At 37.1% G+C, this 21267-nt stretch overlaps 1 protein-coding gene across 10 annotated transcripts in view; it reads right to left on the bottom strand.

The window, feature by feature from the left end:
- The window catches only part of CEP162 (centrosomal protein 162), a 51796-nt gene that overhangs the window by 17930 nt on the left and 12599 nt on the right, over positions 1-21267 (bottom strand). For 3 of the 10 annotated variants that reach the window (XM_037391005.1, XM_037391009.1, XM_037391010.1), the window contains 18 exons: positions 21005-21154; positions 18156-18308; positions 17703-17889; positions 16753-16805; positions 14496-14611; positions 13549-13579; positions 13041-13163; positions 12121-12312; positions 11883-11964; positions 10762-11020; positions 9317-9584; positions 7472-7614; positions 6450-6677; positions 5650-5787; positions 4605-4717; positions 3742-3847; positions 2041-2167; positions 1027-1190 (listed from right to left, as the gene is read on the bottom strand). In XM_037391005.1, the coding sequence (XP_037246902.1) occupies positions 1027-1190; positions 2041-2167; positions 3742-3847; positions 4605-4717; positions 5650-5787; positions 6450-6677; positions 7472-7614; positions 9317-9584; positions 10762-11020; positions 11883-11964; positions 12121-12312; positions 13041-13163; positions 13549-13579; positions 14496-14611; positions 16753-16805; positions 17703-17889; positions 18156-18308; positions 21005-21154 (2633 nt within the window). Of the gene's footprint in view, positions 1-1026; positions 1191-2040; positions 2168-3741; positions 3848-4604; positions 4718-5649; positions 5788-6449; positions 6678-7471; positions 7615-9316; positions 9585-10761; positions 11021-11882; positions 11965-12120; positions 12313-13040; positions 13164-13548; positions 13580-14495; positions 14612-16752; positions 16806-17702; positions 17890-18155; positions 18309-19409; positions 19555-21004; positions 21155-21267 lie in introns of those variants that run through there. The other 7 variants (XM_037391008.1, XM_037391012.1, XM_037391011.1 and 4 more) reach the window with 5 other exon arrangements.

Genomic DNA, 21267 nt, shown 5'->3' on the forward strand with positions numbered 1-21267 from the left:
TAAATGCTAACTCCCAGGATCAGGGGAAGGAACTGTATAGCTAACGCTCCTGCACTCCCGTAAAGCCTGGCCACAAAGACTCAAAGTTTTAATCTAAAATTGAATTTCCTACCTTTATCAGCCACTATTATCACTGTACAGGGTTATTACACCTTTTATAGTTGGAAGTATTGCTATCTTGATTTCTTGCTCATATTGGCAATGTTAGCATAAGTAATGCTTTTACGCCAGCATAGTTTGACTAATCTGATCATTGTTTTTAAACACCAATCCATCCTAAAGAAAACGCAAATAAAAATATTTTCTTTCACAGCGATGGTATGTTGATCAAAGTTGGATATGGTGGCATTTAAGGGACTTCCTTGCCTTGCTGCTGTTCAGAAGCACCCCTTTAATCTGTGAGCTCTCTAATAAAATGCTATGAAAAAATTCCAAGATCAGTTATATTTTATCATTGGTAAAATTCTTTATTTCTATGAATCCTAAATCAAATCTGATAAGTAGGCAGTGCAAATCTCAGGACTATTTCCAGTCCGTTCATATATTAGTTTTGCTTGCTTTATAATTTGAGCGTTTTGGCTTTTTCTTCCTTACTACAGCAACCAGATAATTTGTATTGGAAACGGTACTTAAGAGAATAAATAAGTGTTGCCTATGATACCATGGAGTAAAAAGGAAAAGAGAATGACAAGAGGGCTGTTCCAAGTTGTTAATGTGACAATGTACTTCCTTTTCTTAGTCAATAACTTTTCAGGTTTTAAGGAAACACATTACTTTTGTTTCCAGAAGCATCGTCAAGATTTCAGTAGAAGCAAAACCAGGTTTTAAGCATTCTGCACTTGCAACTCTCACTGCATAAGTAGTAATATCAATTTTGTAGAATCCACATTTGATTCAAAGGTTATGAAGATTTACATGTTTTTTCTTGAAAAAAATGGGATTATTATGAACAGGATTACCTTATACTCATCACTAAGAAATAATTTTAAAGTTCCGACTTCTAAAGATAAAGCTAGATATTATCACCTCTAGTTTTAGTCTCTCAATTTCTTCTCTTGCATCTTTAAGACGAGCTGCATCTTTATCTAGAAGGTCTTGGTTTTCTGCATACCACTGAAGTCTTCTTTTTAAATGAGTAATCTCCTGTTTGTACGATTCTTCCATAACTTTAAATTCATAAGACTTCTCACCTACAAAAATATAACATCCTTAGTATTATTAGTAATTACGTATTGAAGAATTAGCCAACACTATCCTCAGCACATTTCATACATTTACTCTTTTCACAATCCTGTTACCGCAGTAAAGTTTTAAAACTAGACCCTAATTAGGACTTCAAATGCAAGAGTATTTGAAAAAACAAACTTTCTTCTCTCCTACATGGAAGTACTCAACAATTTACAGTTTACCACAGAACATTTTTAAAACAGAATCCCAGGGGGATCTATTCTTGATCACAATTCTAGTAAACAAATTTTCAACGTGGATTACAATACAAAATACATGCTTCGATATAGATCGATCATACTCCTGTCATTGAGGGATAGGGCATTTTGAGAAGAGACATGCTGGAAGTGAGAGTCCAGTTTCTGGCCCTTTCTCATTAAGAAAGCTGAAGTGAAACTGGAAAGAGTTCTGATAAGAATGTTGAAAAAAGTCGCAAGGCAAAAGTTATAGGTAAAAAATGGGCAAGATCTAAATAGGAGACCAAAATGCAACATAGTAAAACTCTTCTTATGAACAGAGTTGCCATATAAATGGAAGCATCTGTTTTCCATGTCCAGTGGAAGACGGGCAAGAAATCAAACTTAACAGGCAACAGTGAGTTTGGCTAGGTACAAGAAAAGGCGTTCTAATAGAGTGCCAAAGGTACTGCAGCATGTCCTTCACTGTATGCTTTTATGAGAGGTTTAGACAATGTTTGGAAATGGTCTAGATGCATTTGACTTAAGTAATACTCTAATAAGAAACAAGTTTTAGTTATTTATTTAGCGAAGCAGAGAGTAGGCAAAATTATTCAACAAAATGAAGGTGCTTTACCTAATGTAGATGCAATCTGGACTTTTGCTAGATCTCTCTCCTTCTTTGCTTGTCCCAAGTCTACCTCAAGAGCTTGCTTATCTTGTTTGAGAAGTCTTATCTCTTCTTGTAATTTAGTTTCTTCCTTCTGAGTTTTAGAGAAAACAGTAAGACAACTAAAACTAAACTGTTTAGTAAAACTGAACAGACATTGTCATGCAAAAGAAATGAATAGGCTCTTTCACCATGAAATGATTAAATCACAACAGTTGCGTCAGACCACACCAGCAATGAGGTTTCCTAATGTTGCTATTATTTCCAGGCCTTGCTATAGCACAGCATGGGAAAACTTAGCTTAACATTAGAAAATTACTTTTTTTAGTAAGTCTTACATAACTGTCTTCGAAGTAGAAAACATCTGCCTTTTGAAAGGGTCAATAAAGAAAATAGCTTTACTTATTTCTAAGACTCAAGACTGTAGCTTAAATGGACAGATATATTGTCCAACAGTTCATCTTACTAAATTCTATTTCTCACCATTTTCTGCATGCACTCTCTGTTTTGTTTGTTTATATATCATCAGTAGCACACTTCAAGTCTAAGTAGGATGAAAGGTCTCAGTGCCAGTGCCACCTCTGGAGATGGAGGCCCTTGTCCTAGGGACACAACAGGAAGCACAACTGGGGGACCGAGATTTTGGGGCCAGCCAGTAAACAGGCCAAGTACCTAGGGCCAGCATGCACACAGATGTGTGTTACTGCTAGCAAACTCCTGTCCTGATCTGCTGAACAGCATCAGGCCACAGAAGCTTCTTGTGTTTCCAACAGTATTGCTTGCATTTCTGCGGCGCGAGCAAAGGCGCTACTCTCCGTGCTATCTGTGTGCCTGACCATGTTAGTGTGGTGTGTGTGTCCCTCTCCATCCTTGGATCTTGTGTCCAGTCTCATTACTTGGCTGGTCCCAAGGGCTGGGAAGTGTAGCAACAGCACCTATGAGGCTGCAACTAAGGATGGCCCTGGAGTCTTATGAGCTCTAAGTCAGCACTATCAGACCAGGAATACCAGGAACACCTCCGCTGGTCCTGAAGCTCCCTGGATCCAGATCTTCCTTATGACCTACTAACCAGTTGTTGTCTTTTTTTTTAAAAAAACAAAGAAACACACACACCACCACCACCACAAAAACTAAACCAGAAGAAGCATCTTTTAATTTCTGGTCTAGCTATCAGAGGAAGTATGTACCAGAACAGTCAACCTACTTGCAATAAGCAGAGCAATGGAAGTACCTGAAAACCTTTAATTTTAACATGAAGCTTACTAAACATCCACCCTCAAAACCACAAGCATTTGCAGGAACACAAAAAAAGTTACATGAGTCAACAGAAGATTCTTCTCACTCTGGCATTCTTTTCTAGAACCTACTCTGTAAGAGCAGGGATAAACTTCCTTCTGGATTTGTCTTATGCAGGAAAGTGATAGAGGTATCACTACTTCCTGCAAGCTCTCACAAGACATTTCAGAATTGCCAGTAAACAGGGCAATGTTGCACTTCTTTCAGCGCATGTCTCAGGGGATTACTTCTGAAAGTTCATTTGATGAGACATTTGTGATATGAAAGTGTGGCAAATAAGCATGATCCACTAGATTTACATTATTAGTCTACAATATGGATGGTTATGTGTTTTTTGTAAGAACACATGAAAAAGGGTTGGTATATACCTACCTGTGCTGCTCGAAGCTCTGAAATCAATTCTGTGAAACTCTGATTTCTGGCTGGTTCAGAATCCTGCACGATTTGTGATTGGGTATTAATCTTCTCTATCTTTTCTCTAAATGACAACAGCAAAACCAGTTATGCAATGTGGTGACCTGGCATACTGAAAAAAAAGCCCCCACCCAGTACCATGAAGTCAATCCGTGCAGTCTCAAAATAAAGAAAGAAGCAACTATGCAGTACATCTTTACACCAAAAAATTCCACCTGTAAGGCAAAATCTTCTCACCTTGCACAAACTTGTTTGTTGGGACTACAAAAGGGAGTGAAACAAAACCTACTCTGCAGCAGTGGAACTCACGTACAGGTCTCTCCCAAGCAAAGATTTGTAAAATAGGAGTACATGCAATTGCTAGGTTTTTTCCTCATTAGTAGCAAAGGATACGTACACTGCAGTGAATCTAATGGTTCCACCACTACCAGGATCTCTTGTGGCTCCTGATCCACTGTGTATCTTACAACAGTATCAAAACATTCTGACCCATGAGCAGAGCCGTAATACCAGAACAAGTGTAGTATACAATGTAGTATACATCACATTCTGATATGAATAAAAATATTTGAATTTTAGCATTGGACTATTCCCCAAATGGAAGGCTCCAGTCTTCCCACAGGTCTGCAACATCAGCAAGACGACTAAATTAAGTTTCCACCAACAAAAATCAATTCTCAAAAGAAAAAACAAAACCACAAACCCAAGAAGCACTGGAAAACATGCACCTGATAAGACTCTGCAGTGATTCTTCACAAATAAAATAATACACACAGCTGAAAATTCCAGAGATTTTAGGTCAGATGTTTAAATGAGCCTACCTTAGGGCTACTAATTCAGACATTAAACACTGATTTTCCTTAAACATCCGTTCCTCATTTTTTTTGTTTTGGATTTGTAGCTCTTTCATTTGTTTGTACAACCTCTCATTTTCCTAAGTTGAGACACACAAAGTTAAAGAATGTTCATAAATTTCTGTTTTGTCCAGTTCAAAAACAATTGTCTACGCCTTGCATGGTTTGCATACTGCAACAGTGGAAGAAAACATTAGCTGTTTTATTACTAAGGTTCTAAAATAGATATATACTTTCATTATCTTTATGCTAGAGTAGTTTACAGTGACTTCTACAATCTTGCCCAAGTGCCTGCTCACTCTGGAAATCCTAGGCCAGTTCCTCTGCAAAGCTACCCCAACTATATTCTAAAACTGCATATGTGGATGGGTGCCGACAGATCAGAGCTCAGCCTGCCCATGCTCCAATACTGTGGACACAAATCATCACTAATCTGAGATGCTCACAGCCATTCCGGCAAGACAGTGCGCCCATACCAAGAAAGGCCACTGAGCACCAGCTGGAAGCTGGCTAAACTAACCCATTTGGTTTTATAGCTGCAAGCATTCAAAAGGATTATTGAGCTTGCATTATCTGTTTCTACGTTTGACTAAGTAATAAAAATCAGGCACACTAATAAGGTTTCCTTGAACTCAGCTGCTTAGATCCTGTGAAAAACATCTGCAAGATAGAACCCCCCAGATTTCTAACAATGCTTAAAAATACTAGTTTTCTTTTGGATTTGGGGCAAAAAGTCTGTGGTTCTTTATTGGCCATAAAGTATTTTCCCAGTTCTCAACTGACAAGTCACTGTCAGACAATTTAGAACAGTTACAAGGAATCATGGACAAACAACCCAAACTAGGTGTGTGAAGTACTTCTAAAACGTGCAATACATGTTTGCCCTTCACATCTAAATTTCATCCACTTTTTAGATAGCAAGAAAGCAGTTTTCAACAGAAAAGCAGAAACCATTAAAAAATTTTGTTTCTGAAACTGGCTAGAACACAGCTCAATATGCTGCGTGGTATACCTGTTGATAACCTTGAATAATGACTTCTTGATCTTCAATTTCTTTTTGTATTTGTGCCAGTTTTTCTTCGGTGACAGGAGCTATTGCTGTATGATGGGTCCATCCCTTCTCTTGAGTCAGTTCTTCCATACTTCTTAACTTTCAGAAAGAAAAAAAGACACAAAACTAATAAGAAAGTTTTGTTAGCAACATGGAATTCTCTACAACACTACACTTTTACAATGTAAATAGATCAACATTTCATTATGATATGAAAGCAGACCAATGAGCCAATCTGGTTATTGGAGTTTTACAGAAGCATCACAAAATGGGAACAAAGTATAAAAAAGTTTGGGAAAAGTTAACAGAGTTTTACCCTCCCTGTTCTGTTCTTATGTATCTAGACAGGAGGGCGTAGTGGAATAACCCTGGAAATATGCCATACAGACAAAACACTACATTTTTCAATGCATCAAAAAAATAAGCAATATCTCAACAGCTAAGTAATTATCTCTAACAAGCGTATCTGTTAATCTCTTACGCTTTTTTTTTTTTTTTAACATAAGAGCAAGTTAAATTTTTGTAAAATGATGCAGAAGTCTCAAAATAGACTAATGGAAATGAGGGTAACAGTTTATCTCTGTAGAAAAAAAAGATCATGGCTTATGGGCAATAAATGTAACAGCAGGTATGCTTTTACAAACTAGCAGTGTGTGTAAATCTGGATTTCATTAACAACTCATGTAAAACAGCATTAATTTAATTTTCAGAAGCAATGTTTTTCCTATTCTATAGTAATGGGATACAAGATGATAAAGTACCTTACTCTGAAGAACATAGTTTTCCTGACCCAGCCGAGAAAGCTCTTTTTCATGCTGTGTTTTCAATTCTCCCATCTTTGTCTCTATTTCTTTCTCTTTTTGTGAAACTGTGCTTGTCAGCTGTTGAATCAAATCACGAGCTGCATTCAGGTCCTCCTCTGCAACTTGTACTCGTTTCAGCAAATACAGTTCTCTATCACAACTTCTGATAGGAGACAATGACAAATCCTAGTGAAGAGAAGAATTCAGGGAAACATTACACTGAGCTGACTGTTTACAAAAAATTCCACTCATCAATTTTAACTGGCTTGTCTGGCTCTCAGCAACCACATAAGGCACTTGACAAGAAAAAAACCCCACCATTCTCACAGCAAAACATCCTGCATTTACTTTAATGAGCTACTTTCTCATTTCTGAAGTATGTGGGAGGAAAAAAAGCCCAAAACCAACAAGAAACAAACACCTCTCATATAACAGCCACCAGAATTATTCTATTATGCTTCTTACTTTTTGAAGAGCAGTAGTAATTTAGGTGTTGAATGAATAAATTTTTTATACAGTTGATAAGGAAGAAGGGAAATCCATCATAGTACTGCAAATTCAGTCATATTGGAGAAATCAGAAAATACTATTAAATATATAATGCAATACAAGTAGAAAAAAATAAATCCCAACCAGTAGTAGCACTAAACATAACAGAATAATTTTATTTTAGATTTTCCCCTCTTCTATCACAAAGTAGTAATTTTCAGAAATCAATTAAGCATTCCAACTTTAAAGTACACAGAACCACCCAGCAACAGAATTATCCAAGCAACTGAAAAGCAATATAATTATACCTGTATATTTTAAGAGCAAAACCTAGTATTTCAGTACAGGAAAGTCTATTCAATGTTTCAGCATTTGCCAATCTTGTGATTTTAATTAATTTTAATAATAAAATTATTAAAAAGCTTGTCAAAATAAGCTTGCAAACCAAGTTGTACATACTATACTTAGGAGCATCAGTGATTATTACTTACATGCTGATATTGTCTGCCATAGTCCACAGCCCGGTGTCCAAGATTGTTAACAACTGAGTGGCCAGATGTAACTCTGTTAACACTTCCCTCCAAAGTTGGTTCATTTGTTGCAGATCTTATTATCCTAGTAGCAAATAAGGCTACTTCGTTTAGGCAGAAAGTAAAATAGAACAAAATTAAATTCAGAATGTAATGTCCTTTAAAAAAAATAATCTATTCACGTGATTTACCTCTTAGGCAGATAAATTAAGTATTCTACAACCTGAATTTTGAATTAAATACAAAAACTTAAGAGCAATGAAACATTACAGAAAATGTATTTTTTTTTAAGTAAGGAACTGATGACAAAATAAAACAAAACCCAAGGGAACAACTGAAACAAGTAGGTGGATAATAAACCCTTCATGAAATAAGGTTAACCTCAGGTCTCTACTTGACTTGTGACCGGTTACCCAAGTATACAGAAATACAATGTATTTCAAGCTATGGTGAAGCCAAGCGACCGCAATTTTCAAGATGGACTTTGGAGTACAGACAGCACATAAAGACACACATTTACTTATTGCATCAAATAGCAACATGACTGGAAACTAAAAATCAGGGAAGCTCCCCCTCGAAAGTAACTAACATACATGGAACTATTCACATCTTAGTCTTCTGGAAAACAGACAGTAACTACAACTGACATTTCCCTTCTGCCTACAGCAGTTTAAGCTGGGAGCTCCTGCTTCAGAATCTTATACCGGAAATCAAGCAGGCAATGATAATTTTCTGAATTTAATACTTTTTACATTTCTCAAAACTATCCCCCCACAAAGGTACTCCCTTAGCACTGACGACTAGGGCATTGCTTGATTCAATGCCATTCTCTTTGTAGCTAGAGGTCCCTGCAGAATGCATCCTGGTGGATTAACTTCTGAAGTCATCTGAAATTGCTACGGAGAATGGTTACAGCTAGAGAAGGAAGAACATGTTTGAATGAGGCTAGTGGACTCTCAGGACTCTCACTCACTTCACCTCCATCTGGCTGTACACCCTCCTCTTCTCCAGGGAGTGCCACAGCAACGCGCTGAGGAACTGAGCTCCCTTAGTCTGACAGCTGCCACTAAAGCATCTCCCCAAGACGGGCAACATAATCCTAAATTGCTTTTCCCAACACTACTTGTATGTTTTTTTAAAGCATTACATGCTAGAAGTGTGCTAAAACCTGGGCATCTGTAGTTATTTTTGCTTCCCTGAGAGACAGCAAACATCATCTGGAAAGATGCTGAACTATCTCATGAAACTCTTCAGGCTTCACCCCAAAATAAGTACGTTCAGTCCTTCACTTGCAACTCAGCTTCCACAGGACTACAATGCTATTATTCTCCCTTCCTTAGCATTACAAGAGACATGAACAGAAAATAAGATTTTCTTTTTAGTGCTTTCTTTGTAGTCTAGGAAAGATAAAAAAAAAGCAGCTGAGAATAGAAATTCGGCATCACACACAGAAGTTAGTGTGTCAGCAAATCCCTGCATTTACTGTAATGAAAAATGTAATTTGTAGATACTTTGAACACCAGCTTCTTCTATTATTTTGGTCCTACTGGTGAACAATAGGTAAGTGTCAAACATAGTGGTGGTATACGGGAGTAGAAATGAAACAAGACAACAGTGCAAAGCTTTATTTAAAAGTCTCTTCCAGCAACTTTGTGCTGATATTGAAGAAAACTCAGTACTTAATTGTGTTTGGGTTTAGATTTTTTCTCCAACATTTTGGTTTTTGTTTTTGTTTTTTTTAATGTGAAGAATGAACAGCAAAGCTCTCTGGCTCTTAAAACTCAATACTTCTTGCAACAGAATTACCTTTAGATCTTGCTCTGTCTGCAGGACTTTTGGCTTTCATGCTCGTCTTTTTGAAAGTTTCTTTTGGTGATTTCTTTTCATTAACTGGAGAAGACTGTTTTGAGACTGAAGTGAGTCTCCCATACCCAGAACTTCTAACCACTCCATGTGGACCATATGAAGATTTCTTTTTATGTAAAGGTGCTGGACTTCTGATATTCTTGTGTAACATTGGTTTAGTAGTCATTGACTCTGATCTTTCATTCTTCAAGGAACCAGACTGAAGAGCCTGTGACAAGAGCGCACGCGTTTAGAACAAGTGTTAGGCTCTAGTGTAATCTGAAGGTAGCTTCCATTACTGAAAAGAACACAGAAGCAGTTACAAGAATTACACAGCTGTAAGACTTGGGGCAGTGGGAAGCATTATTTTAAACTGAATTAATAGTATGTAATTTTGCAGAATTTTACTACTTCAGAAATATATGAAACGCAGGTATTTTGTACTGGTTCTGTTTAATTGTTCTGGGAAGTTATTACTACATTACAGGATCTTTAGCGTACCAAAAGCACAGCTTGTGACTAAAGGCTAGTCACAGTGCACACAGAAGCCCAGCGATGAAGAAAGGAACAGTGGCAGGCAGAGGAACCCTGCCAAACTCGATCATCAAAAACAGAGCACCCAACTCCTCAGACCAGCAAACAAGAAAGCTGAGCTCTGGCCCTGGTAGGAAATCCACCAGGAGAAATCAGACAAACAACTCTCTCTCCTTGCAACGCCTTGCAGATAGAAGAGGTGGTTGCCTAAAGAAGTGTGGGGCTAATTTAAGGGATGCAGGGGAGAAGAGAATATGGGGATGCAGGGAGAAGATCTGGAATTGCGCAAATCGTGTTATGCAGTGTTTGAGAGGATTGTGAGAATGTGCAAAACATACAGGATGTTTATTGAAAGGATAAAAACTAGATAAAGGGAGAAATTAAGGTGGATCAAGTATGAACAAGTCTGGGAAATAAAGAGGGAAAATAAGATTAAAGAAGGTGGTGACATGACCGGGTTGCTGGTCAGTACATTTGTCTGACAAAGCCCAACACCGATCATTGCAGTGTCTCCTATATTCTTATTGAACTGTATTTCTGACTGTCCTCTGTAGATATGCTCTCTGTTCTGAGCCTATGTGTGTTCCCTCAATAGGAACATGTGCCTAGACCCACTACTAGCTCGAGCTGGGGACACGGAACCGCAGCTGTCTTGCACATACCGGGCTGGGATAGGAAGAATCCCACTGGTCCCAAAGTCCAGTGGATTTGCCTGACCTTTAACAGCAGCAATGGTAACGTGAGAGTTTCAAGAAAAACAAAAACAGCCTCAATTTCTAAACGTCACAGCATAATCAAATGAAAGACAGTGTAAAAACATACACATTTTAAATATATTTCCATATAATAAAAATCTGATTGATATTACTTACTTGTTTAGTTTTGCTGCCTTCTGAAAGCAAAAAGTCTCGTACTATTTTTTCTCTTAGTACATCAGGCCGTACTTCACTGGTCTGAATTTCTTTCTCAGCCACCCTCTGAAAGTTATCACCATTCACACCTGTCTGCAGAAAGATGCCCTCTTCTCTGTTTTCAAGTAAGTTTGTCTCCCAAACTGTATTATCCTGGTGCTCTTCAAAGGGCATGTGGCTGACAAGGTCATTTGCTGCGCTGCTTAACAGTTTCACAGGACTACAAGAGAAAGGAATAAAATCACACATAACAAGACTTTTGCCCTTTGCTTTTCTGTCGCTCTGGAAAAGTGATACTCCTTTAGGTATCAGCTGTAAAGACTGCTTGAATTTGAAAGCGCCACTAGGCCCCTTTTAAGAGCAACCCTGCAGATGTAAACAGATTCACGCCCACACTGCGGAACAAAAAGCTATTTCCCAGTAGTGACTGTTTTTGTGGAGGTACCGAACTCAGCTACAAGATGAACATCTGCAGCATGCAATTAATGCTAATAAAACAACGAATGGTAATTTCCGCTGAGTGTAGGTACACGATAAGCTCCCAAAACTCATTTGCTAATCATAACCTATTTCTGACAGTTCCAGGGCCTATGTTTTCTGCTCTAGACACGACAGCTGGAGCAACTCAGAAAGAGGTATGGAGCGCAGGTTAGTAAAAATCACAAGAGTAAGCAGAATAAGAGGATTTGATCTTAGATTACAGAGGCTGGAGAGTTAGGATAAGACGTAGGCTGAAATCCATGTACGGGGGAAGGGAAACAGCAGAAGACTGGGAAAGAAGAGATCCTGCGGTAGCTGTGAGCGAGGAACGCTGCTCCAAATGATTGACAAACATCAACATCAACGCTTCTCACTCCAAGTTTGGGAATCCTTGGTCTAAACCAATTAGCTCTGTATCTTCATTTTACAAATGCCTGCATTGTACAAACTCGCTGCAAATGCCATAATGCTGGTGCAAGACAAAGAAATTTCAGTATTTAATTAAGGAAAAAGAGTGATGAGTTATTTAGTAAGTTGTTTCTCACAAATAATTATTGGACTTAAGTTAGAGCAATTTTTACAATGCATTCTGAAATAAGTACCTTTCAGGCTCCACATCAAACCCTCTGACATTACATGAATGTCCTTTAATTGGTTTCATCAATTCTTCGACAGTAGGTAAATCTAATTAGTGCAAAATAAAACAAAACAGAACCTTAGAAAAAAAGTATTTTTAAAAAGGACAACATTTTAAAATGTTTCATAAATGAAGTATTAAACATATTACTACTTCACTCATTTTACATGCTTGTACAATACATGCCTGCCTTTAGTATTTACCTGATTCAATAGTTGACATGTTTTTTGAACAGATGTCACTATTTTGTGAAACACCTTGCACTAAGCATTCTGAGATTGCCATTGCAGAATCGTGCAGTTTTTGCTCATCAGTGTCACCCAAAGACTGATCAATATGTTGGTATGCTTGGTGTAATGCTTCGATGTCACTGGTGGTTTGTCCATAGGAAGTGCCTGTGAAAAATGCAAGCTCGTAAGAGACACTACAGGATTATCTATTTTGGGCAACATCCCAATGGAGCCCGTGTTTCAGTTACTAGCTTGGTCTGTCATGTGCTGAGAACAGTGATTTCAGTTATGAAAAAAAAAAAACCAACTTAATCTCAATTTTACAATAAAAATAAATAGTTGCCAAGTTCATTAGTACATACTAAACAGTCTCATCTACAGTTTGCATGCCTCTCCACCCCCCTTGCCCACCTTACTATTTTATCAGTACTAACACTAACAGCATATATAACTATTTTAACAGATGCCATCAGAGCCATACTCTAGATATAAGTAGCATACACTGTTGTACTAAGTTTGATAAAAGAATGTATGTTTTAACTGTGTTCAATGCTGTCACAGAAGAATTTTGGCTACAACGAGTAACAAAAGGAGATAGTATTTAAAAATCAAACTGCAACATCAAAAGCACCTTTACAAAAAACAAGCGTAAAAAGGTGTCTTTTTAGCAGAAACATGACTTTTTTCTGAAATATTTCCTCCTCCTTTCACAATCTGTTACTAAAAGCCAAGGCCTTCATATTCACTGATAACCTACGAACAAATGAAGACAGACATCAAAGCCACCTAAATCTACTAAAGAAAGATTCTGGGGGTTGTGTTTTGTTGTGGTTTTGTTGTTGTTGCTGCTGCTTTTTGGTTTGTTTATTTTTTTTAAAAAACCCAACTCTTACCTGCTTCATTCATTTCAATTCTATTGACTTCTTCAGGCAGATGATGTTCAACTAGAGCTACGCCTGATGTTCCAACAGCCTTTTGAACTTCTGTAGTTGAATCTTGTGAATCAAGTAATACAACTAAACCCAAGAAGACATGTATTAAAGAAAACACAATTCTCTTATTTATACTGGGTACACTAGAATTAGAAGTACACCAAAGCTTATCTTGATGTCCTAAACATGCAAAAAAAGCTATATATTCTAACACCATTAAAGGTAAAAACTGTAAACTCTGATTGCAAGCATCAAAATCTGAGTACTGACTAGAGGTAGTAAAATAAAGAATTACACTGATGATCACTTTGAAGTGCTAATATGTAAATTAACTTTTAACCATTTCAGTCCACCACACTTTCAGCAGAACATAATAAAACCAGGTCAAAAATATCAAAATAGTAAAAATCAGGTAAGCAAGTTTCAGAGTTACATTTAATATTCTCCTACTAATCAAAGTATATTTTACCTTTAGCCAGCATGCCAGCATTTGCTTCTTTCTAACAAAAATAAAGAGAAAATATTACTGTTTGAATTTCACAGGAAAAAAAATCTAGGTGAACTTTAAAAGTTGGCCTAAAACCTAAGAATAGTTCTTGGAAGTTAGAATTAACAATTCTTCATGCTTCAAGAATATGCGCTTCTCTAAAACTCTCCTTAGGATGCCAGAAAGTCCTCAGCATTCTGTACTCTCCACTCACAAGTGACTAGGAAGTAAATGCTACTCCGCATAAATGGAATAATATTTTTGCACCTTCCTGGTTCTCTTAAATCATAATTTGAGAAAAGAAAATAATGTAGCAGTAAGCACATTACACTTCCATTCTATTTGTCTTTTTCAAACATTTATTAGAAATATTACTTTAATAAATTTACTTAAAAAGAATAAAAAAACCCCACAGTTACCCATTACCAATGAACACGGGGTTGCTCTACGGAATCCTTTCATATAAAACACCAAATCAGAACACGTGCTCCACATCAAAAAATCTGACTAAGCTAGTTGACAGTAAATACCCTCAAAGTTCAGACAGTGTAGATTTTGGGTCTTCTGTCCAAACTGTTTCACAGAACTACTTCCCTCAGTCTGTGTCACTTGCTGGTGAAGACACCACCTTAATAGCTCCATGAAAGATATTAACCAGTAGGTATTCTGAAGCTGAGGCTCCAACCTGAGCTCATCCACAGTTCTTAATTCGAAGGAGGAGTAAACACGAAACCCTGTGAAGAACTTAATCCTTTCAGTGATTTATCATAGGAAAGCGTGTATCCTTAATAGAACAAACCAGTCGCAGGATGACTATATTCTTTTCTTTAAGATAGTACATATTATATAAAGTTTTACTATATCTGCAGTTATATATTGCAGAGTTTTTACAAATCATGCAAGTAATATAAACATTTGGTAAGGTATACCTGTTCTTGGGGACTTAAATCAAATCCTGACATGATGTTCTCATTCATCTGGCTTCCTTCAGTTTTAAAGGCAGGATTAGCATCTGTTTCTTCTTCAAAGTCTTCACTGTAGCTGCCTGAACAGTAAAATAAACATCAAATACAACGAATATTCAAGGAAGACAAAGCAGTAAGGGAAAGCCATTTCCTTTTCCCCAATCTATTGTCTAAGAACAGGTACTGCCACTATTACTCCTTTCACAAAAGCAACAGAAAGGTTTCAAGACTGGGTGTTGTAATAAAACCACAGTCAAAGTCACACTTATTATCTCTAAATTCAAATGAAGTTTTTCTTACGATCAATTATACTTTACCTCTGTCTCCTCCAGGCATACTTGAATTAAATAATTTTCTGTCACTGAGGGGTGAAACGGTGTTAATTCCCCCCTAGTAAGCAAAGTACTCTGCATATCCACTTTGACAGCTCCAGCAGTTTTTAGGCTCACAACCTGTAATTCTGCTTCCTCTGACCTGCTCTGGGGGCCCAACGGCTACTTTCAAGAGTAAGCATTATTTAAAAACACAAGTGTGTCAAAAAGAATGAATTTTACAAGCAAGCCGTATGTTTTTTCTTCAGTTACCTAGATCCTTCCACAAGTTCTGATGCCCTATTGCACATCTCCCCCACTCAGCTCCTGTGGCGAGAGGCTTCAATGTCTGCATCACTTGTAACGCTTAAATGTAGAAGAATTGCAAAATACTGGTTTATATAGTGTTCTCTCTGTATTTTGTCACCAATACAACTGACACACGGTTTAACTCATATGTAAAAACTACTCTATGAAAAGAAGTCACTATTTCAGCATTCTCTTTGGGTTTGGACCATGAGAAGTGAGATCAGCTGAAAATAGCTTTCTCATTCTGACTTAAGACACACAGAGTGCTTATGCTATTCCTGAACATGTATTAGATGTTATTTCATTTGCTATTTGATGAAATAGCAGTTTGAAACCAAAACACACACAACACAGAGCTTGGTTATTTCCAGCTATTCCACAGAAACAGGTTTACTAAAAATTAGAAGTGTCAATTTCATAAACCTGACCATAACAATTAGGCATTTTCAACCCCTTAGTTAGGAATAAAGCTAAAAAATTATAGCATCTCTGCTGCAACTATTGTGATCTGTTGCAGTCTACAGAGTAATCAAGCTTTCAAGGAGAAAAAAGGAGAAAAGATTTCCTGGGATAAGGTTTACAAAACGGCCTCTTTATGTCTGGGAAATTCCAGACTGACAACAGGACAGCTCTAAAGTTCAGCTAAATATATAAATTTGAAAATACAATCTGTTGATTAAATTACAGGAATACACTCTTTATCATATGCTAGCAATGAAGAGTGAAATAAAGAGAAATGACAAAGTGAAAGGAAGACGAAAGGAGTGCAGCATGGAAATTTTTGGGGAAAAAAATCAAGTAAGAGTAATATTGCAGATTACAGAGGTTAAACTCAGGCATGAAAAGATGGTACAAAAATACAGATGATAGTTAAGACACTGGAGTAACTCAAACATTAACACATTTCACTGTTAGGGTAATTTTTTCTTCATTTTTTGATTGATAGTTGGGTTTCAGGTTTTTCTGTTTTTCCTGTTTGTCTTTTATATCACACTAGATTACAAATCCACTTTTTTAAAAAAAGGGCACAAAACTAAAAGCAAACAACAAAGCCCTCTGTTTGAATAACAGCTGCACAGTCATAATGCAAAGGCAGCCTAAAAGGCTTGATGTAAGAACTACAGATAAAATATTTTTTTCAGATAAAAAAAGCTTTACCCACAACAGTGGTGATAAGGGAACAGAAGTCAACTGGTTTACATATTACTCAAAACAAAAAGGTTCAGTGAGGATGCTGGACCATCTTATGAATCTGAAACTTAAAAAAAGTCAAGTCTTCTGACTAGCTCCAAAGGCAACACATAGTCTAGAAGAAACTATGAGACTGTAGTACAGTTTCCTACTTCCAGACCTTTAAATTACATCCCACTACAAACATGAAGATCCTGCGCCATCCTCTTGACACCCTGCTATGACATCTTCTGAAGACTCTGCATTTGAACTGGAGCACTAATCCACACTTCCATTTCTATTAATCTTCTTAATGAAGTTCTTGCATTTCTTAGTGTACATACGGCAATTAAAAAACAAAAAAAAAACCACCACGACAAGCCAAGAAAGGTAAGAGTTTTCAAATTAACAATTTAGAAAGATGGTATTACCAGATTTCTCCTCATGTGCGGGCTCCTCTGCTCCTTTTCCAGTTTGTTCATTTCTGAGAAACAAAATGAAAATTTTAATCTCTTCTTGGACAGCAAACAAACATACTTTTTCCTAACTCCAAACTTCAATACTTCTTACAATTAGCAATAGAATTAAAAACCTGAATCCATCCATCGTATCAAATCATAGGTAAGAAAGGCAGATAAATGTTAGCAATTATTAAAGATTTAAGTTTACAACTGTTCATAGTTAAAAGTCTCAATCTAACTCTTAAATCACTCCCTTTCTGCATTCCCTCCAATATCTACATTAGTTTCTCGAACAGCTTTTTATCATCAGGTCTGCTTTGTCTTCCGACCTTCTCATTCTGTGTTAACAAAAAAAAAAAAACCAAACCACAAACAAATTGCTTTCCCCTTTTCTTGTAAAGTTTTGTCCTTACAGAAAACTCTCAAGAATTCTGACCCTCCAACTGTTTTCATATTGGAATTTTCCTCTGCACTCAGCATATTTAGCAGCAGCAGCCTGAAATCCCCCTTCACCCATTTCTCTCATACATGTTTGAACCTATTTTCACATAACTAATTAGAAATGGATTGCCCTAGTCTAAGAAAATTTTGTATCTCTCCTCTAGATTCATTTGTAACACCATGTCTAAGGGGACACGGAACCTTTCCTGATCTATATCAGTTGTTAACTCTTTATTTAGTTCCACCTTACAATTAAGAATGTTAAATCCTAGTTACTATTAAGCTATGCACAAGACTATGTAGCTATGTCCACTTAAAACAAAGTCATGTTCTCATCTTACTTTCATTTAATAAGCTCGTTTCTGTCCTTGCCTTCATAAAAACCCAAACCACAACAAACAGAAACCTGACTGAAATCATACATCCATCACGTGCCCATTACCACTAACAGTCCACAACTTTTCTTCCCTCTAAATTACCGTACAAATGGTGCTAGTATGACAGAATCACTGGAATCCAGCTCTTTATTTAATCTTGAATAATCAATAGTAGAGGAAGCTTCTTGTTCAAGTTTGGCAAAGAAGATCTCTTTTTCTTTTTGTTCTTCCAAGGTATCCAATCCAACTCCCATGATACTGTGATTAGGCCCAGAAGCTAAAACTGAATCTAAATTTCAAAACAAAGATTAAACTAACTGTGTCTGTGCTGTATGTCCATGTAGAATAGTCATAATAAGTAACAACAACTACAGACTCATAACGTATTAATAGTATCATATCATCACAAACTAGTACTAGGAGCTTTCAGTTCACGAGATGCAACTGACAGAAGTGAAGAATCCCGATTTGCAATGAATTAAGGTAAACTGCTTGTAATAGTAATTTATTTAGCTCTAGCTAAATTAATGAAAAGGTTGTGCTCTCTGTTCTCACCATTTGTCTCCAGGCTGTCTCTACTTAAGGATACAGCAACCCCATTACTCTCCTGAAGCTGCATCTTTTCCACATGCATATTCTCATTACTTTCTCCCATAGGCTGTGAAGTGTTCCGTATCTTGACAAAGCTTCCATTGGCTCCAAACATTCCTAGGAAAAAAGTTGCAATATGCTTGACTATCATCTAAAAGCTGTTTGTACGGTATTTCAGTCTTCCAGTCATCTTCCACAACCACCAATTTTAATCTCATATTGCAACAGCAAAGATACGGTCTCACAAATCACATTCATTTAACTTCCATTTCTATTATGAGGTATGTAGATCTTGTTTAATTAGTTAAATAGGCTTGTAAAAACTGACTTACTGTCACATTACTCACAGAAAACAATCACGCAGACAAAACCATATACAGAACACTTCTTTGTTAAAAGTTTGTTCGTATTGTTTGATCTACCAGCCCCAGAGAAAGCACGGCAAATTTTTGAAAATAGTAGCCATCAGTTTAGCCAGCTACATTTCATTTGTTGCAAATTAAATGCTTTAAGGTAAAAAACAGTAACCAAAGTTACTGAAATGCCATTGATGAACACCCAGTTCTTTCATTCTGTATGTTTATGCAACTACAACATGCAGCTGCTCTCCTTACTGTAATTTCATTGTTGTGAGGGTTCAACATCACCTTACCCAACTTTCTGTGTGACTTCTGCTCTTGGATAGAATGCTGCCTTATTAACTTCCTTATGGAAAACTAAAACCCAAATATTGCAGGACATTACTAGTTAAAAAGCAGTGCCAAGTCCCTTCTTGCCCCTAAAGCACACACATTTATATTTAGATTCTTCAGAGGTTCTCTTAGGAGAAGGGCTAGGAGAAAAGCTGCTAATGCATTTAATCCAATGACATATGAAATGATTTAACAGTTCTCACAGAAGGGAACAGAAACCATGTCTGTCTTTTCCAACATGAATCTCCAGTTGGTAAAATAAACGCAGAATTTTTTGTTCTGTCTGGCCAAATGATGTTTAGACTGTAGCTGTGCCCTTGTACCGCACATAGCGGGAGGGGTGAAGCACCGACAACACTCATTTCCTGCTGGCAGGAGACTGCAGGAGATGCGTACATCAACAACCCTTCAGACCAAGAACACTAAACCAGTCTTCCATGTGCTGAGCAAGTGCTTCAGCTCTGGGCTGTTACTCTGTCCTCTACACAGGTCCAAGCAAGCCCTTTCTAAGAAAAGCCATACTTGCCTATATCATGACAATGGAGAATCTTCTCCCTTCAGTACTGAAAATGTACCCAGGGTGAGGCAGGGTGCAGAAAGTAAGGGCCTGAACACCTCCTCCTTCCCTACAGGCAGCCCTTAGCACGTGCATTCTGATTATAAGAGACTCCCTGTTAAGAAGTAGAACATACAAACCTAAAGTTCATCATGGGGCAAATGTAACGTGGGGCAAAAGTCCCCTTGCACATTTTATCGGGAGGCTAAGCACCCTACATCTTGGAAATTACTTCCACGCTCCTGTATCTAACTTGAACTCCATCCTCAATACAGAGATCTGACTGACTTGCCTTATATGCGAGAAATAAATGTCAGAGACATCAACTAAAGGTCAAGCTCCACACGTATACAAAGTTAACACCTGAATAAATACATTTTGCTACTGCATTGAAAAGTATAAAATGGAAAGCTCAAAACACTAAACAGGAGTGAACAAATATGAATAGTCCATTTCTCTGGTAACTTAATGCAGTAATTTAAAGTAATTTACCCAGATGGCACCCTATCCTAGTTACCAAGACAGCCAACAGGACTCTGTTTGCAGTTGGGTCACAATTTTATTTTTTTTTCCCCCCAAAGCTTTAGATTAGCCATAATCTCACCAGACCTCCCACACCCTATTTTTCAATGGCACTATGCTATCATAATCAAAGATAAACTGTCACTGCCCTCCTATGTAAGATATTTAACAAAGGAGATGGGAAAAAGACAATTAGAACATTTAACAGAACAAAATTTTCGAGAAAAATGTTTTCCTGAGTTGCTTTATTTAAATCATCTCAAGCTCAATGAACTTTCTGAACAGACTTGCATTGATCTTGAAGGCTTCATGGGATTTATGCAAGCTTTCTAATATTTCCTAAGTTTTTGTTAAGTTTGTCAAACCAGACCAGAGCTTTTTTTTAAAAAGCATGTCCCATAATAATCTGAAAGTCAAATACTGTTTTTCAGTCATTGAGTTTTGCAATTCTGCCACTCCAATTCCCAGCCACACACCCCAAATTACAGGGGATACTACCATTGCTAATGAAGGCAAGAATGTCTTTTTTATTCACCCTACACAATCTGAACTCTGAGAAACCTATCAAACTTGGAAAAAATATCCACTTGGATGGACTTCAAAGTCTCTTTTCAGTGTGTTTTTTGGTTGTTTGAACAGTCCTACTGATTTGTGTGGGTCTTGCAGAAGTGATTTATTTGGGGGGCATGGGGGAGTGGGGTGTGGTGTTACTTTTCATACAAATTTCTTGAAGTAGCAGTCTTCTTGAACTCCTATATCTTCATATGCAATATTTTGTAAGGCTAACGATATATAATATTCTTTTTTGAAGTTCTGCCACTCAAAATTAATTTAAGTAAGAGCCTGAGTTTCACTTAGAAAAACATTTCTAACTACCACACTTCCAGGAAAAAGTTTAAAAACATAAATACAAAGTACTCAAACCTACAACGATAAATATCTATTTAAAAAAGTAACTTCTTTTCTCCTTAATCTGTCCAGGACTGTTAGAATTGAGCCATTTTACCTTTCTAACATCATACAAAATACAGTAAATTTGTTACCCTCAGAACTGCCTGGACTGTCAGAAGTGAGGCTTCCTTCTTCTTTGTTTAAATATGAATCTTTCTTGTCCTTATGAAATTTTTCCAGCATTTTGAATTTAGATAAAGCCTTGCTGCAAGATGCACTGGAAGAAGGTTTAGGGGGAACTACTTTTAAGTGTACACAAACATTTATAAGTTTTTACACAAAACAGACAGGGAATAAAGAGGAAAACAAGATGCGAGAATTCAGACTGACACTTCTGAAAAAAGTAATGCAGTTC

Source organism: Falco rusticolus, chromosome 6 (genome assembly GCF_015220075.1).
Source record: "Falco rusticolus isolate bFalRus1 chromosome 6, bFalRus1.pri, whole genome shotgun sequence".
Taxonomy (NCBI): domain Eukaryota; kingdom Metazoa; phylum Chordata; class Aves; order Falconiformes; family Falconidae; genus Falco; species Falco rusticolus.